Here is a 17,633-nt window from a genome sequence, read left to right as displayed (position 1 = left end):
CATGAGTTCAAAACTAGGTATTTAGAAATTTAATTCAAAAAACTCCTTTTAGAATAGTGATTTTAGGTTCAATTCTAAGTTTTAAGTAGTTTATAATATTTGGTGTAATAGATTAGGTATAAGTATACATTCACATTATTTATTTTTTGAAAGATGTCAGTTATTCGCAAATATTGGAAGATCTAACATACATTAAAGAACCATATCGCACAATAAACTTTTAATATAAAGCTTTCGCTGAAAAATCTTTATGTTTTTAGAAATTTGGAGCCTAAAACTTAGCCAGACCCACCATAAATATAAATTAAATACATGTGATTAATCTCAAATATATATAGGACTCGATATTTCATTTGACATATATGATTAATAAGTATTAAAACATGAGTAATATATCAATGATGAGTTGGTGGAGTGGTTTGGAGTTTCCCTGGTGATCTATAGGTCTCAGGTTCGAATTCCATTCCACCAACTTTGAGATATAGGTAGTCCTTTTATGAGAGTTTGACTTGGGTATACACATGTTCAAGTCTGTGGGGCAGAGTTTACCCCTATTAATTGTCATGCCTTTGGGCGGATTAGTAGGGGGTTTTCCCCATCGGGTATTTGAAATATGCAATTCTACTTCGAGAGAGCTCTCTAGCACGGACCCAATTAAAATAATGTATGCTAGACCTCTCGCTATCAAATCACGAAACGAAGTTTAAAGAAAAATTCACCTTCCCAAAAAAAACATGAGTAACATGATAATAAGAATAGAACTTCCTAGCTAACAACAAAATGAGGTGGTGATATATATACATTATCATTAAATATGTTTTATATATAACAACAACAAACTCAATCTTATAATATGTCTTATATAATTATATAATTTTATATTTTGAAGCATGTTTGACGGTGTATAAAAAAAAAATTACGGGCACAACTCATCACCAATATTTAGTGACGAAGTTATGTTGTTGTCAAGAGTGGTTATGACAATCACACATGTAATACTACATATTTTTAATATGATTTTAATGTATTTATCTAGTTTTAAGGGGATTAAAATTCAAATTCAAAATTGATATAAATCTTATAATTTACTTTTAGTACTCGTATAAAATTTTGGACGATTCCATAATAAAATTTTGACTTTGGGTTGTTGGCTTGGAAGTTCAAGTTTATTGTGATTCATGACATTTGTGCAACTTTTGAGATAAAAATACGGCAAATCATCTTATAACTGAAGGACCAAATGTGTAAAATTATCTATTGGCTTTTAAAAGTCACCAAAAACCAAACTCATCTCCTCTGTGTTTTTTAGACAGAGAAACCCAAAAGAGAAACACAAAAAACACACACAAATCCATTAATGTCTTCTTTAATCACCAAAATCATCATCATCATCATGTAATTATCAAACCTTAAACCCATCTAAACAAAAACCCAAAATGGATCAAAACACAAAACGATCTAAAACAGTCAACCGAGTCAACTCAGTACACCCATCCGAGTTAACCCGGTTTCCAGACGAGTTACTAGAACGAGTTCTGTCACTAATAAACTCAAACAAAGACCGTAGCTCAGTATCTCTTGTATGCAAAGATTGGTACCACGCAGAACGATGGAGCAGGCGCCACGTGTTCATCGGAAACTGTTACTCAGTGACACCCGAGATTGTCGTCGCTAGATTTCCAAAGATTCAAAGTTTGACCCTTAAAGGAAAACCAAGATTTTCTGATTTTAATTTGGTCCCTGATGATTGGGGTGCTGATGTTTTTCCTTGGTTGGATGTTTTAGCGACGGCTTATTCTTCGTCGCTAGAAGAATTAAGGTTGAAAAGAATGGTTGTTAGTGACGAAAGTTTGGAGTTTTTAGCGACGAAATTTGTTGGGTTTAAGAAGTTGTCGCTATTAAGTTGTGATGGGTTTAGTACTGATGGGCTTAAAGCTATTGCCACTCATTGCAAGTAAGTTTTTTTTTTTTTTTTTTAATTAAAAAGTTGTGTGTTTGTCATAGGAACATGAGTTTTTTGATTTGGGATGTGGAAATGTTCATTAGAAAATATTAAACGGATTAACGAATAAGGTTTGTTTTAACTCAGATGTATGTCACAATCAAACACATTTACTATGGTAAGAAAATAATAATAATAATTTTAAGCAGTTGGATCCATTTTGATTGTTTGATTTTGGAGCAACAAGATCAATATTCTTGTTTGTTTTATCTTTTGAATGTTATTCTTGAATCTTGATTGTAATATTAGGAAGTATAAGTATTTTGGTTTGATGACATTTTTGGAAATTATTTTTAGATGGATTAATTTGGTTGAAGAGAATATTGGTATTATAATAATTATTGTCATCACATCAACTTGAATGAAAAGTGGAAATAGTTTAATGGATAGGAATGAAAAGGGTAAAAAAGCAAAAGATATTTGCATGTGGTGTTTTGATTTGTTTTGGAAAAGATCATTGCTTTGGTGTCTAATTTGGCTGTGGAAATTAATGGGGGGTGCACTGGCTATAGTTTGTGTAGAAAAAGATCATGCTTTTGTACTTCATTTACCTCATAAAAACTCAATGGTTGAGTGCCCTTAATTCAGAAGATTTGGGACTGATTTGTGTAAAACAGATCATGTGTTTGTGCTTCATTTAGCTCATGATAAACTTAATGGGAAGTGCAATTGATTTAGAAGATTTGGGTCTGATTTTTGTAAAAAAGATCATGTCTTTGTATTTCATTTACCTCAAAAAAAATTAATGGGGAATGCAGTTAATTTAGAAGATTTAGGTCTGAGTTGTGTAAAAAAGATGATGTATTTGTGCTTCAATGCTTCATTTAGCTCATAATAAACTTAATGAGATTGCTTTGTGAGCATTGGCTATTGGGTAAAATTGACATAGAAAAGATAACTTAGTCTTCAAGTTCAATTGGATTGGATCAGCATAAACTATTTTAGTAACCTCATCAGGTTATCGGTTATCCAGGTGATCCAAGTTTTAATGTTAAAAACGTCCAAAAAAATATAAATAAAGTTTACTTAATTTTTTTTATAATCCATATAATACTACAATTATCCAATTAAACAAAAAGAATACATGACTAAACGTATAACTTTTAAAGAATTATGCTACAATCTAATGACTTTAATCTATTATAAAACTAGTGAAATAGCCTTGTTTTTTCTTGTTGTGAATGGTTAATCTTTTTTTATGAAATGTATATGGGATATGGGATGGTATTTTTGAGTGGAAACTGAGGTGGTGGTAGTAGTACTACTTTATGGTTTCTTTTTGCCTTTGGCTTTTTCTTTGGCTGCTTTTTTTGATTGTGACATTTGACCTATTTAATGGATGGCATGTTCTTGATGTCATTCACTACAGAACATAAATTGGATAATCATGTTTCCAGTTTGATTTCGTGTCTTCTTCACCTACCTTTAACATGCCAATATAGTTATATCTTTTTTTATATATGGGTCCTATGCATCCATTTGTATTAGTCAAGTTTTTTTGTTAATAGATTTATAACATGATTATTCTAGTAAGTCTATAGCTGTTTAATTTTCGTTCATATGCAACTGATGCATGTATTATAAGACGAAAAAGTTGTACGCGTCACCTAAACTTGTTAATAATCGAAACAAAACTTGAAAGTACGTTGCATACTTTGTTATTATTGGGTTGTGTTACAGGCATTGGAACGAAGTGAATGTATGTTGCATATATATATATATACTATATATATATAGGGGTTGGTTATTGTAAAACAAGTATTAAGGTAAAACAAATAGGATAAGATCTTGACCCTTGGATTATGATATAATTGATGCACAAAAATTCACGAAACACAAGTATATATATTGATGCACGGTGATTTTCAATGAAAAAAAACATATTGTTTTATTTGTTTTACTTTAATACTTGTTTTATTTTATTCTTTCTAACGGCAATATACTTGTTTTATTTTAATTGGAACCTATATAAATAACCAAATATTTGGTTCTTTATATTTGGTTACTTTTGGGATGTGTTACATTTTTATTTTGGGATGTGTTACATCCAAATTAATCATATATGGAGCCTGTTTTATTTCCATTTCTTTCAAGATTGTAGATGACTTTATGAATTAGTTTATATTCCACTCTGGGTAGAGATTCTTATTTGATGTCTTAACTCTAAACCAAAAACATGTTCGCATTTAAGTAGAATCCAAAACTGAAACTGATACCATTTCTTGTGTAGGAACTTGACAGAATTGGATATCCAAGAAAATGGGATTGATGATCTTGGTGGCCATTGGTTAAGTTGCTTCCCAGAAAGCTTAACTTCACTAGAAATTCTTAACTTTGCAAGCTTGAACAGTGAAGTCAGTTTTGACGCCCTTGAAAAGCTCATTTCTAGATGTAAATCTTTACGGGTTTTAAAAGTTAATCGCAATGTAAGTTTGGATCAATTGCAAAAGCTTCTTTCACATGCTCCTCAACTGGTGGAACTTGGTACTGGAACCTTCATGCAAGAACTGGTCTCAGGTCCAGTCAAGGAGCTCAAAAATACATTCAGTAAATGTAAAAAACTACAAACTCTTTCGGGTTTTTGGGATGCCACTCCACTTTATCTCCCAGTTATATTTCCTGCTTGTGCCAGTCTCACGTTTTTGAATTTGAGCTACGCAACTTTACTTAGTGTGGAACTTGCCAATCTTCTTTCTCACTGTAAAAGTCTTCGTCGCCTCTGGGTAAGTAGCTTCATTATTAGTATTTGTTTTTAGTCTGTCTGAATCTTAATCTGCTTATATCATTTATGTGTCTATATGATTATTGCGATTTAAACAATGAGTTTCCAGTATTTGGATAAACAGATCTGTATTCCGATTATCTAAACGTGTTGGGTCATATAATCGGTTTTCGATAAGCTGTTACTTATTTACCCTTATCTTAATCCAATTTAATTATCAAACTGTCAAACGTACGATTATTATAACAACTTTCACAGCATAAGCACTTTTAGCTCACATTTTATTACAACAAATGTTATACTTATCCAATTTCACATAATCACTTTCTAAATGAACATCCAGAAACCCTTTAAAATCATCACGGCCCTACTGTTGCATTTATAATTGTTCTTGCATAAATGAAAAACAAAGGCTACTTTTTCCTGGAATAAGAGATTTAGCATAAAGTGTCAAGTCGGACGATCTTTTCAAATTATGTATTTTTGAACCCTTAACTTTGTTCTTTAAGTAAATTACCATTTAAAGGGTATACTTGCTCTTTGTTAAACTTCAACTATCTTTAAGCAAAAAACCAAAAAAGCTTACGTTTTTCTAGAATTGCATTTTGGATCAAAGTGGGCAACAAATGGTTGTAGATTTTGAGTGGTTGATTTAGTACCATCATATTATAAGCTAATAGTGCCCTTTTCCGGGTATAGCTTCTTGATACTGTAGGTGATAAGGGCCTAGAAGCTGTTGGATCTTGCTGCCCATTACTTGAAGAACTTAGAGTTTTTCCAGCCGACCCGTTTGACCAAGAAATCTTCCTTGGTGTGACTGAATCCGGATTTGTAGCAGTTTCCCGTGGCTGCCCAAAACTCCATTATGTTCTATACTTTTGTCGCCAAATGACAAACGCTGCTGTTGCCACCATTGCCAGAAACTGCCCGGATTTCACTCACTTCCGTCTTTGCATAATGAGCCCAGGTCAACCTGATTATTTGACCAAGGAGCCAATGGACGAAGGATTTGGCGCCATTGTCAAGACTTGTACTAAGCTTCAACGGCTTGCAGTGTCTGGTCTCTTAACTGACCGTACATTCGAGTACATTGGAAAATACGCCAAAAATCTAGAAACACTATCCGTGGCTTTTGCAGGCAGTAGTGATCTGGGAATGGAGTGTGTATTGGGAGGCTGCCCAAAACTGAAGAAGCTTGAGATACGAGACTGCCCGTTTGGGAATGCTGCTTTGCTTTCGGGTTTGACCAAATACGAGTCAATGCGATCCTTATGGATGTCTGCTTGTAATCTGACTATGAATGGTTGTAGGGAATTGGCTAAAGAGAAACCTAGGTTAAATGTTGAGGTGATGAAAGACGAAGGTAGTGATGATAGCCAGGCTCATAAACTTTATGTCTATCGAACCGTGGCTGGACCACGAAGGGATGCACCACCATTTGTTCTCACCCTCTGATTTCAACCCAATCCGATTTGGTGCTGGTGCATCACAACAGCCAAAGAACAAGCTACAAGGTGCATACTTGTGGTGATTTGCTAATGGATCCACCATAACTTACAAATCTGATTCTGGTAATTTGGCAAAGGCACTTCAGAAAGGTCTGTGATAGTTCTGCAACCGATCAATAAGATGTATATACGTCGCTTGTGAAAGTAAACTGGTATTCTTCTTACTTCGGTTTCGTGATCTTTCTCTTTTACGTGGGATAAGGTTAGCAATTTCATTTGGTAGACGAGATATAACTGATAATGAATAGCACACATCATTATTCATGAGCTTCTTCCTGCTTTATACTGCAAGATTGTGCACTCGTCTCTGAACTAAAAAACATATGTCTGAGAATTTGTCTATTCTATGGCAAATTTCAATTGTTATGACATTGTTTGGATCTTTGTATTAATAATGATCATTACATAATAAGCTGCAATAAGACCGATTTTAGAACATGGTTTTTGGATGAGGATGTCCCATTTGAAGTTGTGTTACTTGGATAAACAAATGTTTTAATTCAATTTGATGAATTATTTGAAGGATTAGTGGATCAGTTTGGTGAAAAAGGTGATGTGAAATGAATATTGTGTTCATCATTCTTAGTGTTGGTGTAGTTAATGCTGATTTATCAAGAATTTAGAAACTGATCATTATGATTTCTAAGTCGTAGTGGTTAGATGATCAGTGTTCCTACAGAAATTCAGAAACTGAATTGCCTTCAGAACTCACATTGGCGCCTTGGCGGAATACAGATCCTTGATCCATTTGAGTTGAAACAAAAGAAGAATTTGACTTGAACTGAACAGCATCCAACCTTACTACGTACCAAACCCATCTAGATATTTGTTATCATTTTGTTATTCAAAAGAGCAACATTATGTCACAAACCGTTTCAAAACGTGAAATAACACCCGTTTGCAAACAATTAAATTGTTACCATCGTCTATACATGAGACCCAACTATTCTTACGTCTTATCACCTCACAAATACTTGAGACCCAACTGTTTTTAGATGTTTGGAGGTCTAAAGCAATCACCCATAATATTGTTGAGCCACTTTGAACTTGAACTATAATCAACAACACTTGTTGAAACCTACACAATCCAATCATTTCATGGGGAACTATGAAACAACATGAATTATAGGGTATAACGATGATTATCATGGTGGCGACAAGCTCCAAATCAACAGCTTTCCTTTGGTGTCACCAACATAAGAGGCGCATAAGTAGGTGCTAGTTCTATTTAATTGGTCTCTATGAAACGATTGTTTCTAAGCCTAACACGCTCTGAGTTCGATTAGAGTTTGTAAGCTCTCCCTTTTGCTTATGATTCTACGAGATTCAAATTGCTAGCTTGCACTCGCATCCTACAACTAGAACTTTTGGTTTGCATATGCTTAATCATTCTGGTGATACACCACAAGTTTTTAGCCCCACATCACCAAACATGATTTAAGGTATTGTACTGTATAATATTGTGAAACATATTTGTTGATATAAAAGTAAAAAAAATATATATTGATCACCGCGTTTCTAAAAATATATATGCATAAACTTTTACAGTATTGGTCATTACACATTGATCAACTAATGTGTCATATGCGTTCAACTATTTGATGTACGTATGCATCATTGGCAGTGGCACACAAAAAATCAAAACTCTTTTAGTAATAAAAATGTTATAAACTGGCCAAGATATATATGTTTAAAATTTGATACAATATGATATAATTGCACATGCTTGGTCGGCAATGTGGCTTCCCTTGTAAATCAAGATACAAAAGATCCAAATATTAAGATCTAAAGGCCACCGGGCACTTAAGCCACAATGTAATAACAGATAATGATGAAAGAAGTTTAAACTTTGATTTGAAGAGTAACTTAATAAACGTTCTTGATTAAAGTTTAAGTATTTGTTGACGCCAAAATTAAGGGAGCTTTTGGTTTGTAAATGAGCTTGGTAATAGAATGAAAAAGATATGATTTTTTGGACATATTTTGAAGGAGAATAAAAAATTTTGAAATCTATAATAATATAACTAAAAAAGGGGTTGAGGGTACACTTGTCACCCTAATCTCTCTCCTAAAGCCTAATCCTTCCTTCTTATTAATCATCTAGTTTTTAATATTTATTTAATAGTTATGTTTATTAATGCCGACCTTTGTATTATCAATAATAAAAAAAGAGACTTCCAAAAATTATTATTATTTTATTCTCTATATATATAGAACCCAGAAAAAACATTCACATATTCTCACAAAAAAGACCTACGACCAAACCAAAAAAAAAAAGTCGACTACCAAAAGATTCGACCTTTTTCCTATATCAGGTAACATGTTTTTAATTTTTAAAGATTACCGTCATCGTCATCGTCATCCGCATCGTCATCGTCATCGTCATCGTCATCGTCATCGTTATCGTCATCATCATTATTATTATTATTATATCTCTTTTAATTTAGTTTGTTATCTATTATAGGTTCATTATTGCTTATTCTTCAACAAAAAAAATAAGACCACATTAGTTCATCTTGAAGATCTTAAGGCAATACATGTTAACCATCATTTACGACTCCGTGTTGTGCATGTATGGACTGTTTCGAAGTGGAATAACCCGAAAAAATTAAAACGTTCGAGATAGTCTTTGTTGATGAAATGATATGTATTTCTCAAATTGTATATTGTACACTTTTTGTTTCTCTTTTTGTTGAGCTTAACTCTAAATCGTTTAGTCTAAATTTGTTGTTTGTGTTTGTAGTAATTCTAGATATAACAAATGGCAAATTTTTTATTTAACTAAAGTTGAAAAAAAAGAAAAACTGAAATCAATATTTATATGGAGTTAATTTTCATATGTCCCCTTGTCATAGGGATTAATATACTTAAATTCCAATTTTTTAGCTTTTGATTAATATAATTTGAGACTACCCATCAATTGGACGGGCCTGAGCATTAGTGTTTATATATATATATATATATACATAGTGAAAAGTTATTTGAGAACCTTTTTTTGCGAGAACCTTTAAGAACTTTTCATATCAAGCCCAACCGATGATTGTTCTTTACATGAAAATTGTTTTTTGATAGTTTTCTGAATAACTTATGTGTAATTTTGAAGTTTATAATTGTGTGGAGCATGGATTATCATCTGTTATACAATTATGTGTAGATTTGAATTTTTGATCACATGTGCACGAATATTGCTATATACATGTATATATTTTTTCTAATGATGGTTGTTAGATGTTAATAGTTTGACCTCCAACAGTGCCATTTAAGATGGACTGTATACTCTCATGCAATCTTGCATACAGGAGTATAAACTTCGAATAGCTACTCAACCAATTTGTTATAAGGAATGCTAGGCGAGCGTCAAGAATTATCGGTTAACTATTATGATATGTATTTCTTGTATTATAATTTTTTACTGTAGAAAGTCTTAGTTCTAAAATTTTTTTATCTGTATATTTGAATTCATTAAGAATTAGGACATTCTTTTTTTTTTTCCTTTCGACTCAGCCAAATGACTGAAATTCTTATGGCCACCACTTGATTGCCCATTTGTCCTTAACTTTCAAAAAGCTCATGGTCTTCGAATGGTTTTACTAAAACCTATCATCAATTATCTAGGGTTAGTTAATTAAGTAAAAACTTTGAATTTGAGAGTAATGCTTTTGAGTCAATCCATAATATGAATGATTTTAAAATTATCTTATTATTTAAGATAATTTTAAAAAAGAGTTATTTTTTGTTGTTAAATATACAAACATTAAAAACCCTCACCTGTTGACTTGCAAGCCCCAGTTGAGTTGAGTGCTGGAAACTCAAGCTCGTTTACTAAACGAACTCTAAGTTAGGTTTCAAACTCGTAAAAGCTCGGCTTAAATTGAATTTTTAGTGATTCGAATTTAAGTATACTTTGACTCGTTTAGCGCACTAAAGTACAAGAAAAGTGATAGTAAGATATAAACAAAAAGATAAAACAATGACTTAGAGCTTCTTATCCTAATTGAGGTTCACGTGGATTTTGAGTTAACCAACAACATAATAGAGTTCACATGGTAGGGTGAGTGTTTTGCAATTGTTTTTTCTTCCACCCCAGCCTTCTTATCTCATGGATTGTGCCTTAAAACGTATCCATCAGTACGTGATGATCTACCCGGCCAATCATGTATTAATGTATAATAAACTCATAATTTTAGTGCTTTGTATATAGTGTTGGCTTAGATGTAATGGAGCTTTGATATAGAAAGTGCAATAAGAAATTTTGCATTATAATTTGTTCCCTGTTCGGATTTTGTTGATGATGTACTTGAGATTCATTAAATGTACCTTTATGGATTGTTTTTAACATGTATAAAAAAAATTATATATTCAATATTAAAATGTCTATCTTTAAATTTTATAATATATAAAGTTAACAACAACCTATAAGGCTTTCTTTAGCAAAATTCATATAATATTTTGTTAATGGTTCAAATGAAACAAGAGAAATTGTCACAAATTATCCATGTGGTTTGTTCGATTCGCATTTTCATTCTTATGTTTTTTTTTTATCATTAGGTGTTCATGTACTTTTCATTTTCGTTGCTGATTGTCACTGTCACTAACAACCGTTAGTTTTCATCCATTAAACCCCTCATGTGCGTGCAATGCACATGAGGGCATTTTCGTCCAGTTTGTAACCATATGGACTATTTGTAATAAAACTAACATCTTTGAGGTTTACACACTTCATCATCTTCCCTCATAATTTACGCTACTATCTCTGACCGGCCAGTCACCGCCTGCCAATGCCGGAAAAGTCGTCGAAAGCCGATAGCCACCACCCCACGCCGGCAACCTCCGTTTTTGACCTCCACCTCACGCGATCTCTCTCTAAAAACCCTAAAACGGGTTCCTTTTTCTCTCTGGTTTGAATCGCTGTGAACACCACCAACCCACCACTTGCCAAGAGGGGTTTTCTATTGGCTAGGGTTTCTGGGGAATTTGTGTCTCATTGTTTTGGTACCAACCTTGAGTTCTAAGTCAAAGATACACGGGGGAAATCTCGAAAATGAGTTTTCCGGTGACGTCTTTCCGGCAGCAACGGTTAAAGAGAAGGGTGGCCGGAAATCAGATACGGGAGAGAGAAGAGAGAGAGAGAGATAGGGGGTAGAAAGATGAAGTGAGGTGGTGGTTCTCTGCTTTCGGCGAGTTTTTTTGCAGTGGCGGGTGGTGACCGACCGCTCAAGGTTGGTGACCGAAATTGTGGGGGAAGATGATGAAGTGTGTAAACCTCAAAGATGTTAGTTTTATCACAAATAGTTCCTGTGGTTACAAACTGGACGAAAATGCCCTCGTATGCATTACACATGAGGGGTTTAACGGATGAAAACTAACGGTCGTTAGTGTCAGGGACGATTGCCAATGAAAATGAAAAGTACATGGACACCTAATGATAAAACAAAAAAAGCATAGGGATGAAAATGCGAACTGAACAAACCACATGGACGATTTGTGGTAATTTCTCATGAAGCAAATATTGAAATAAAATAAATAAAATGATTTTTATTTCTTATTGATTGAAAATCATGATGCATCATACAATTTTAAGTAAATTACAAAAATCATCTATGTGGTTTGTTAATTTTATCAGTTTTCATCCCTCATCAAAAATCTTTTCATTATCCATTTCTCTATGGATAAAGTTATTATATAAATCATCATTTGTTAATCTAAACTAACTATTATTCCCTATTCATTTTGGAAAATGATTGATATGCGTAAGATATAAACCTAATAATATGCTTAATGTTTTAGATGTTTGACATATGTATTTAGATTTTTCTCTCTCTTAATTTTTATCATTCATCATAAAATGTGTCATCATCATATATATTCTTATGCATGTTTTTAGGCACATCAATTAAACATGTTAATCATTATCCTTCATTTTATATTCAATCTTGTTTTGTATTATTTGTGTTTTTTCCAGCATTAATAAACCAATATGTATAATAATCTCCAACCCATCTTTTCTAACCTTACTCCTTTAATTCCTAACTTCTTATCTTTCATTTCATAATTTACAAAATAGATCAGTAATTAATTCTATTCTTCTTTTCAAACTCGAAAACTTTTTGTTTTGAATGAATATTGTCGTAAAAAGAATCAAATGAGTTTTGTAGCATCAACTTTTTGATTATCAATATTTGTGTGTTAATTTTATCAGGACTTAGTTATTAAGATTTTTCTTTATTTTAATGAACTTTAATAATTATTTTACAGAAACAAACCTTTATAAATATATCCAATTTTATATGACTATGACTTTCTTATTATTGTTGTATAAATCTCAAAAAGTTATGGATACGATAAAAATATGTTGTCCATGCATCACGTCAAATATACACATAGTGTTATTAAATTTTAGTTAGGTCACTCGGGACACGTTTATTGACAAACCAAGTTGCCAAGTTGATTACTAAACTACCTACATGATAAAAGTGATAGTATGATGACCAACATTACCAAATAACAAACCACAATTTATGCAATTCCAACAAAAAAAAATACACCAATTTATTACTAACATCCTTTTATTGAGCAAAAGTTTATATTTAACAAATAAATAGTTTAATACATCTATTCTAATATTTCCCAAGGATTCACAAATGAATTGATATTACTATCAGAACAAATGATATATTTACTATCCACATGTAAGTTTTATAAAAGTTGTATTTTTGTAATAAATAAAATATATTTATGACATCAAATATAAATTAACAATTCATAAGGTTTATTATAACATTCACGTTATCACATCACTACATCAATACCACATCACAATCCCTTTACTTCTAGGACAATAATTTAAAATATTGGACTATAGGCTTTTAGTTTTATTAGTTTTCATTATCTCATAATATGAATTTGATAGGTAATTAATTACTTGAGAAGATCCTCATCCAAAAAAATAAACCTTTCAATATTCAATAACTAGTAAAACAATTAGAAAAAATAAAAACAGCATTAAATCGAACGACCCCATTTTTCACTCGGTGATGAACTGATGATACCCTCATGTTAGGCCAACGACCTTTCCATGACACCAACAACTTGACGGTTGACACAATAACGCCAAGGTGGTTGTCGGCTGGGTCTCGACGTCGGGGTCTTTCATCCTATTGATTATGTTATGTAGGTTTTGGTTCCATCTCATAAGTATTATTCATAACCCTTAGTGAGTAGTTTAGTAAATTACATGTATTCGGTTTTAATATATTTTTGTGTCTCATTTTACATGTCATACTCTAATATTTTAAGTTTCATTTTTTAAATTTTAATCATAACAATTATTGTTGGTATTATATACTCGTAATATTTCATGAAAATTATATATTTAAAATCCAATTTATTCGTATAGTTAATAGTTAATGTTGAAATAAAATGTTATATAATACGTGAAATATTTATTTGAAAACTAAAAATTCTGTTAAAAACTAGAAAACTAATCAAAACATACTGTAATCTGAATTTAACACAATATGTTTTAAATTTGTTTTTTATGTAATCAAAAAACACATTGTGTTAAGTTTTAAATTAAAGTGTGTTTTTGATATCGCGTGAAAATAAAAAAATTGTTCAAACAGTATGATATGAACTTAACACAAAGTGTTTTTTTTTTAAAATTAAAAACATATTGCGTTAAATTCAGATCATATTGTGTTCTAGGCTGTTTTCTAATTTTTACGAAAATTTTAATTTTCAAATAATCAAAACCTTATATAATACAGTCACCCGAAAAAAAGTTTAACAAAAATGGAAAAAACTTAAAAAAGGTCAAATAAAAAACTTGAAATAAGACGGAACTAAAACATTACATATTTTACACACATAAAGATAAGGCCATCACTTATTATGTATCGTTCTCATTACTTCCATCTTTCATAATAATAATAAACATTAAACAACCCCACAGAAATCCCTGCCGGAAAATGGGTTTCTTCCAAATTTAACAAGCCACCAACATGATACAAGAAACACCCAACCTCGCCGGAAATTCAAGATTCCGTCAACTCACCGATCAAATATCTTCATTAATATATCTCTCTCATTCAATAAAAGTATTCCCATCTAAATGGAAATTAATAAGAAACAAACTAGAAGAAATTACTTCAATCCTATCATCTCTCCCGCCGGAAATTCAAGATTCCGGCAACCCCAACACAATACTCTCCGGCATCATTGAGTTGTTTCAAGATACAACAACTTGTTGTAACAATTTGGCTAATAAATGTATCGAATGTACGTATAGTGGGAAGTTGTTAATGCAAAGTGATCTTGATATTATATTTGCTAAATTTGACAAGAATTTGAAATGTTTAGTTGAGTTTGTTAACAATGATCCCTCTATATCCAATGTAAACTACGCAATTGTGGTATCGAAGCCAGGGTTTAATGCGAATAGAGACGATATAAAGTTTTATGTCAAAGATTTGATGTGTAGGTTTAAAGTTGGCAAAATTGAGATGAAAAAACAAGCATTGATTTGTTTTAATGAAGTTATACAAGAAGATGAAAGATATGTTAAATTTGCAATGGAAGTTGATGGACTTGTTAATGTTTTAATCAAATTTTTGAGTTCCAAAGATGTTGGAGTTCAAGAAGAAGGGCTAAAATCGGTTGTAACGATTTGCGGGTTTGATTCGTATAAAAATGTACTAGTTGGGATGGGGATTGTTTCATCTTTGGTTAAGGTTTTGGAAAATGGGAGTGATTTAGGAAAAGAATTAGCTACAAGGTGTTTAATGAAAATTACTATGAATTCGGATAATTCTTGGTCAGTTTCAGCTAATGGTGGTGTATCTATTTTGTTAAAAATATGTGGAAGTGGTTGTGATGAAGGTGTTTTTGGGGGTGAATTAGTTGGTTTGGCATGTGGGGTATTGAGAAATCTTATTGGTGTTGAGGAGATTAAGAGGTTTGTAGTTGAAGAAGGCGCGATTTTAATGTGTATTAAGCTAGTTAAGTCGAAAAATGAGGCTTCACAAATTGGTGCAATTGAGTTAATTCAAGTTATGGCATCTGGGAATGAATTTGTGAGGGGTTTGATTGTGAATGAAGGTGGAATTCGTGTTCTTGTTCGTGTTATTGATCCAAAATCGTTGTATTCGTCTAAGGCAAGAGAGAAATCCATGAAGGCTGTTATGATGTTATGTACAGATTCAGTTGGATATATGAATAGTTTAAGAACATATGGTTTTTTGGATCATATACTTTATTTTCTTCAAAATGGTGAGGTTTCTATTCAAGAATCTGCTTTAAGGACTGCTTTTTGGCTTTCGGCGAATTCAGATGAATTCAAGAAGGCAATGGGTGATGCAGGATTTATACAAGAAATCGTTAAGTTTCTTGACGCGAAGTCATTTGAGGGACGAGAGATGGCAGCTGAGACGCTTTTGCGATTGGTGATGATGCCTAGAAACCAAAAAAGATTTGTGCAAAATGACCAAAATGTGACCTTGCTACTAAAATTGGTTGATCTACAAGAAGGTAATTCTGGTAACAGAAAGCTTTTACTTTCAATAATCATGTCATTAACTTTTTGTAATGAAGGGAGAAGGAAAATTTTATGCTCTGAGTACTTGAAGAATATAGAAAAACTTGCAGATGATCAAGTGTTAGATGCAAAAAGGATCATTAGGAACTTGTCTTCCAACCGATTAAGAAGCATGATTAGGGGAATTTGGCATTCTTGAACTGTAATTTACTTGTTAATTGCATGTAAATCTTGATTTTGTGATGTTTTTTTGGTCAAAAGAAAACAATGGACATTAGATACTTGTGTTTAATTAGTTGTTACCAATTGTTAATAATGCACATGAAAATAAATGTAGCCGCATGTTATATTATCAAATTGTGAAGTGATATGATTTGGTATTTTTCATATATGAAATAGGTTGTTATAGGTTTGTCATTGATTTATTCAAATCTGTGATTGAACAAATACTAGCATCTTTAATTGCTTTTGACAAATTTCCAAAGGATAGTGATGTAATACCCGAATTAGTTATGTTATATGAAAATGATGTTGATATATTTACAAAAAGCATATGTTACAGTACTTAATGCATTTGTACTTGTATATCTATTAAAGATTTTATGACATTTTTACTACATTATTTTTAAACAGATTTTCAAACTGACACACAATAATGAAATATATAAAAAAAAAAATGGATCCATGCGCTTGTCTTTGTCACATCGGTTAACCGAAGAGGGTAGCTGATTTCATAAAACAACGAGAAGCTGCCTATGACGTTAGTCGAATATGGCAAAAGAACGAACAAACCAATTAACCGATGGGAGAAATCTCATTGTAAAACTTTATTGATGATTACATGGTTAATCTTGTCAAATATGGTTAGATAGGAAATGGTATTGGATGGGTAGTGCACATGGTGGAGGTGTGTGGGGTTGGGGGACAAGTGAAACGTAGCAATCAATATTTTGTCAATCTCCTCATGGTGTACAAGTAATACAGGATGGAGTACCACGAGTAGTAGCTGTTGTTCTGTTCTGTCCAATTTTGTCATCTTCATCTTATAAATGGTGTATATTGGAATATGTGGGCATTAAATTGTTTCTAGTATTGGATGGTACATGCATCTCTTACTGTTTTTTTCAGAAATAATACTCATAGATTCCATTCATAAACATAAGTTTACAACAAACATTTGACAAAGTGGATTTTATTTTCATAATTTCATTTTTGTTTTCTTAAATACAAATATCAAAGTATAATTGTATAATGTCAACGAATGGATAATATCATTATAGGTGACTGGTTGGTGTGGTTCTACATTTGAACACTGTTGTCAAAAAAAAAAAATTGTGGTGTGGTGTGGGTTTAGTGGTATAACATTAGGAAAATATTAATCAACCTAATTGGTGTGTCTAAAGATATGCTTAAAACCTTAAAAATTTGATATGTGGATTCCACTAATTCTCTTTCCTAATCTTTCTCTCTGATTTTTCCACACGTTATCATCTTATAATTAGGCACATTTTTAGGCACACCAATTAGGTTAATTTATCATTATCCATAACATTAACCACTCATTTGAAACTTGCAAGGTGATTTTTGCACTTTTTTTTGGTCTTTTTTATTTGTTTTTCATTCTTCATATATTTATTAGCATTTTCTTTTACACTGACGCTGTGTTCTCGAGTTCTTTTTTAAAGGAAGGGGAAAGAAAAGAAGAGAGGTGAATAGAAGAGAAGGGGTAGATTTTCTTTCCTTCCAAATCATCCCAAAAGTGGAAGGAAAAAATTGTAACCAAAATGTATTAAACTCTCCTTCCAACTCCTTTCCTTTCTTTTCTCTTCTTCTCATTAATGAAACTCAAGAACACAAATATTTTAAAAA

At 32.1% G+C, this 17,633-nt stretch overlaps 2 protein-coding genes across 2 annotated transcripts; both read left to right on the top strand.

The window, feature by feature from the left end:
• Positions 1-1,289: 1,289 nt before the first annotated feature.
• Positions 1,290-7,140, top strand: LOC122595208 (protein TRANSPORT INHIBITOR RESPONSE 1-like). Its single transcript, XM_043767544.1, has 3 exons — positions 1,290-1,954; positions 4,233-4,725; positions 5,424-7,140. Exons 1-3 carry the CDS (start codon positions 1,437-1,439, stop codon positions 6,177-6,179), a joined length of 1,767 nt encoding a protein of 588 aa, XP_043623479.1. The 5' UTR covers positions 1,290-1,436; the 3' UTR covers positions 6,180-7,140.
• Positions 7,141-14,085: 6,945 nt separating this feature from the next.
• LOC122596418 lies at positions 14,086-16,121 on the top strand. The gene has a single exon (XM_043768993.1). It carries the CDS (start codon positions 14,233-14,235, stop codon positions 15,961-15,963), a length of 1,731 nt encoding a protein of 576 aa, XP_043624928.1. The 5' UTR covers positions 14,086-14,232; the 3' UTR covers positions 15,964-16,121.
• The last annotated feature ends 1,512 nt before the right edge of the window (positions 16,122-17,633 follow it).

Source organism: Erigeron canadensis, chromosome 4, assembly GCF_010389155.1.
Source record: "Erigeron canadensis isolate Cc75 chromosome 4, C_canadensis_v1, whole genome shotgun sequence".
Classification (NCBI taxonomy): domain Eukaryota; kingdom Viridiplantae; phylum Streptophyta; class Magnoliopsida; order Asterales; family Asteraceae; genus Erigeron; species Erigeron canadensis.
This window is presented reverse-complemented; position numbering and strand designations above follow the sequence as displayed.

What these genes read in the sequence shown, in the direction of transcription:
- LOC122596418 (XM_043768993.1), top strand. Translation starts at nt 14,233, where the DNA reads ATGATACAAGAAACACCCAACCTCGCCGGAAATTCAAGATTCCGTCAA.
- LOC122595208 (XM_043767544.1), top strand. Translation starts at nt 1,437, where the DNA reads ATGGATCAAAACACAAAACGATCTAAAACAGTCAACCGAGTCAACTCA. An exon ending in GCTATTGCCACTCATTGCAA is followed by an intron (nt 1,955 to 4,232) that starts GTAAGTTTTTTT and finishes TTTCTTGTGTAG; the next exon opens with GAACTTGACAGAATTGGATA. An exon ending in AAAGTCTTCGTCGCCTCTGG is followed by an intron (nt 4,726 to 5,423) that starts GTAAGTAGCTTC and finishes TTCCGGGTATAG; the next exon opens with CTTCTTGATACTGTAGGTGA.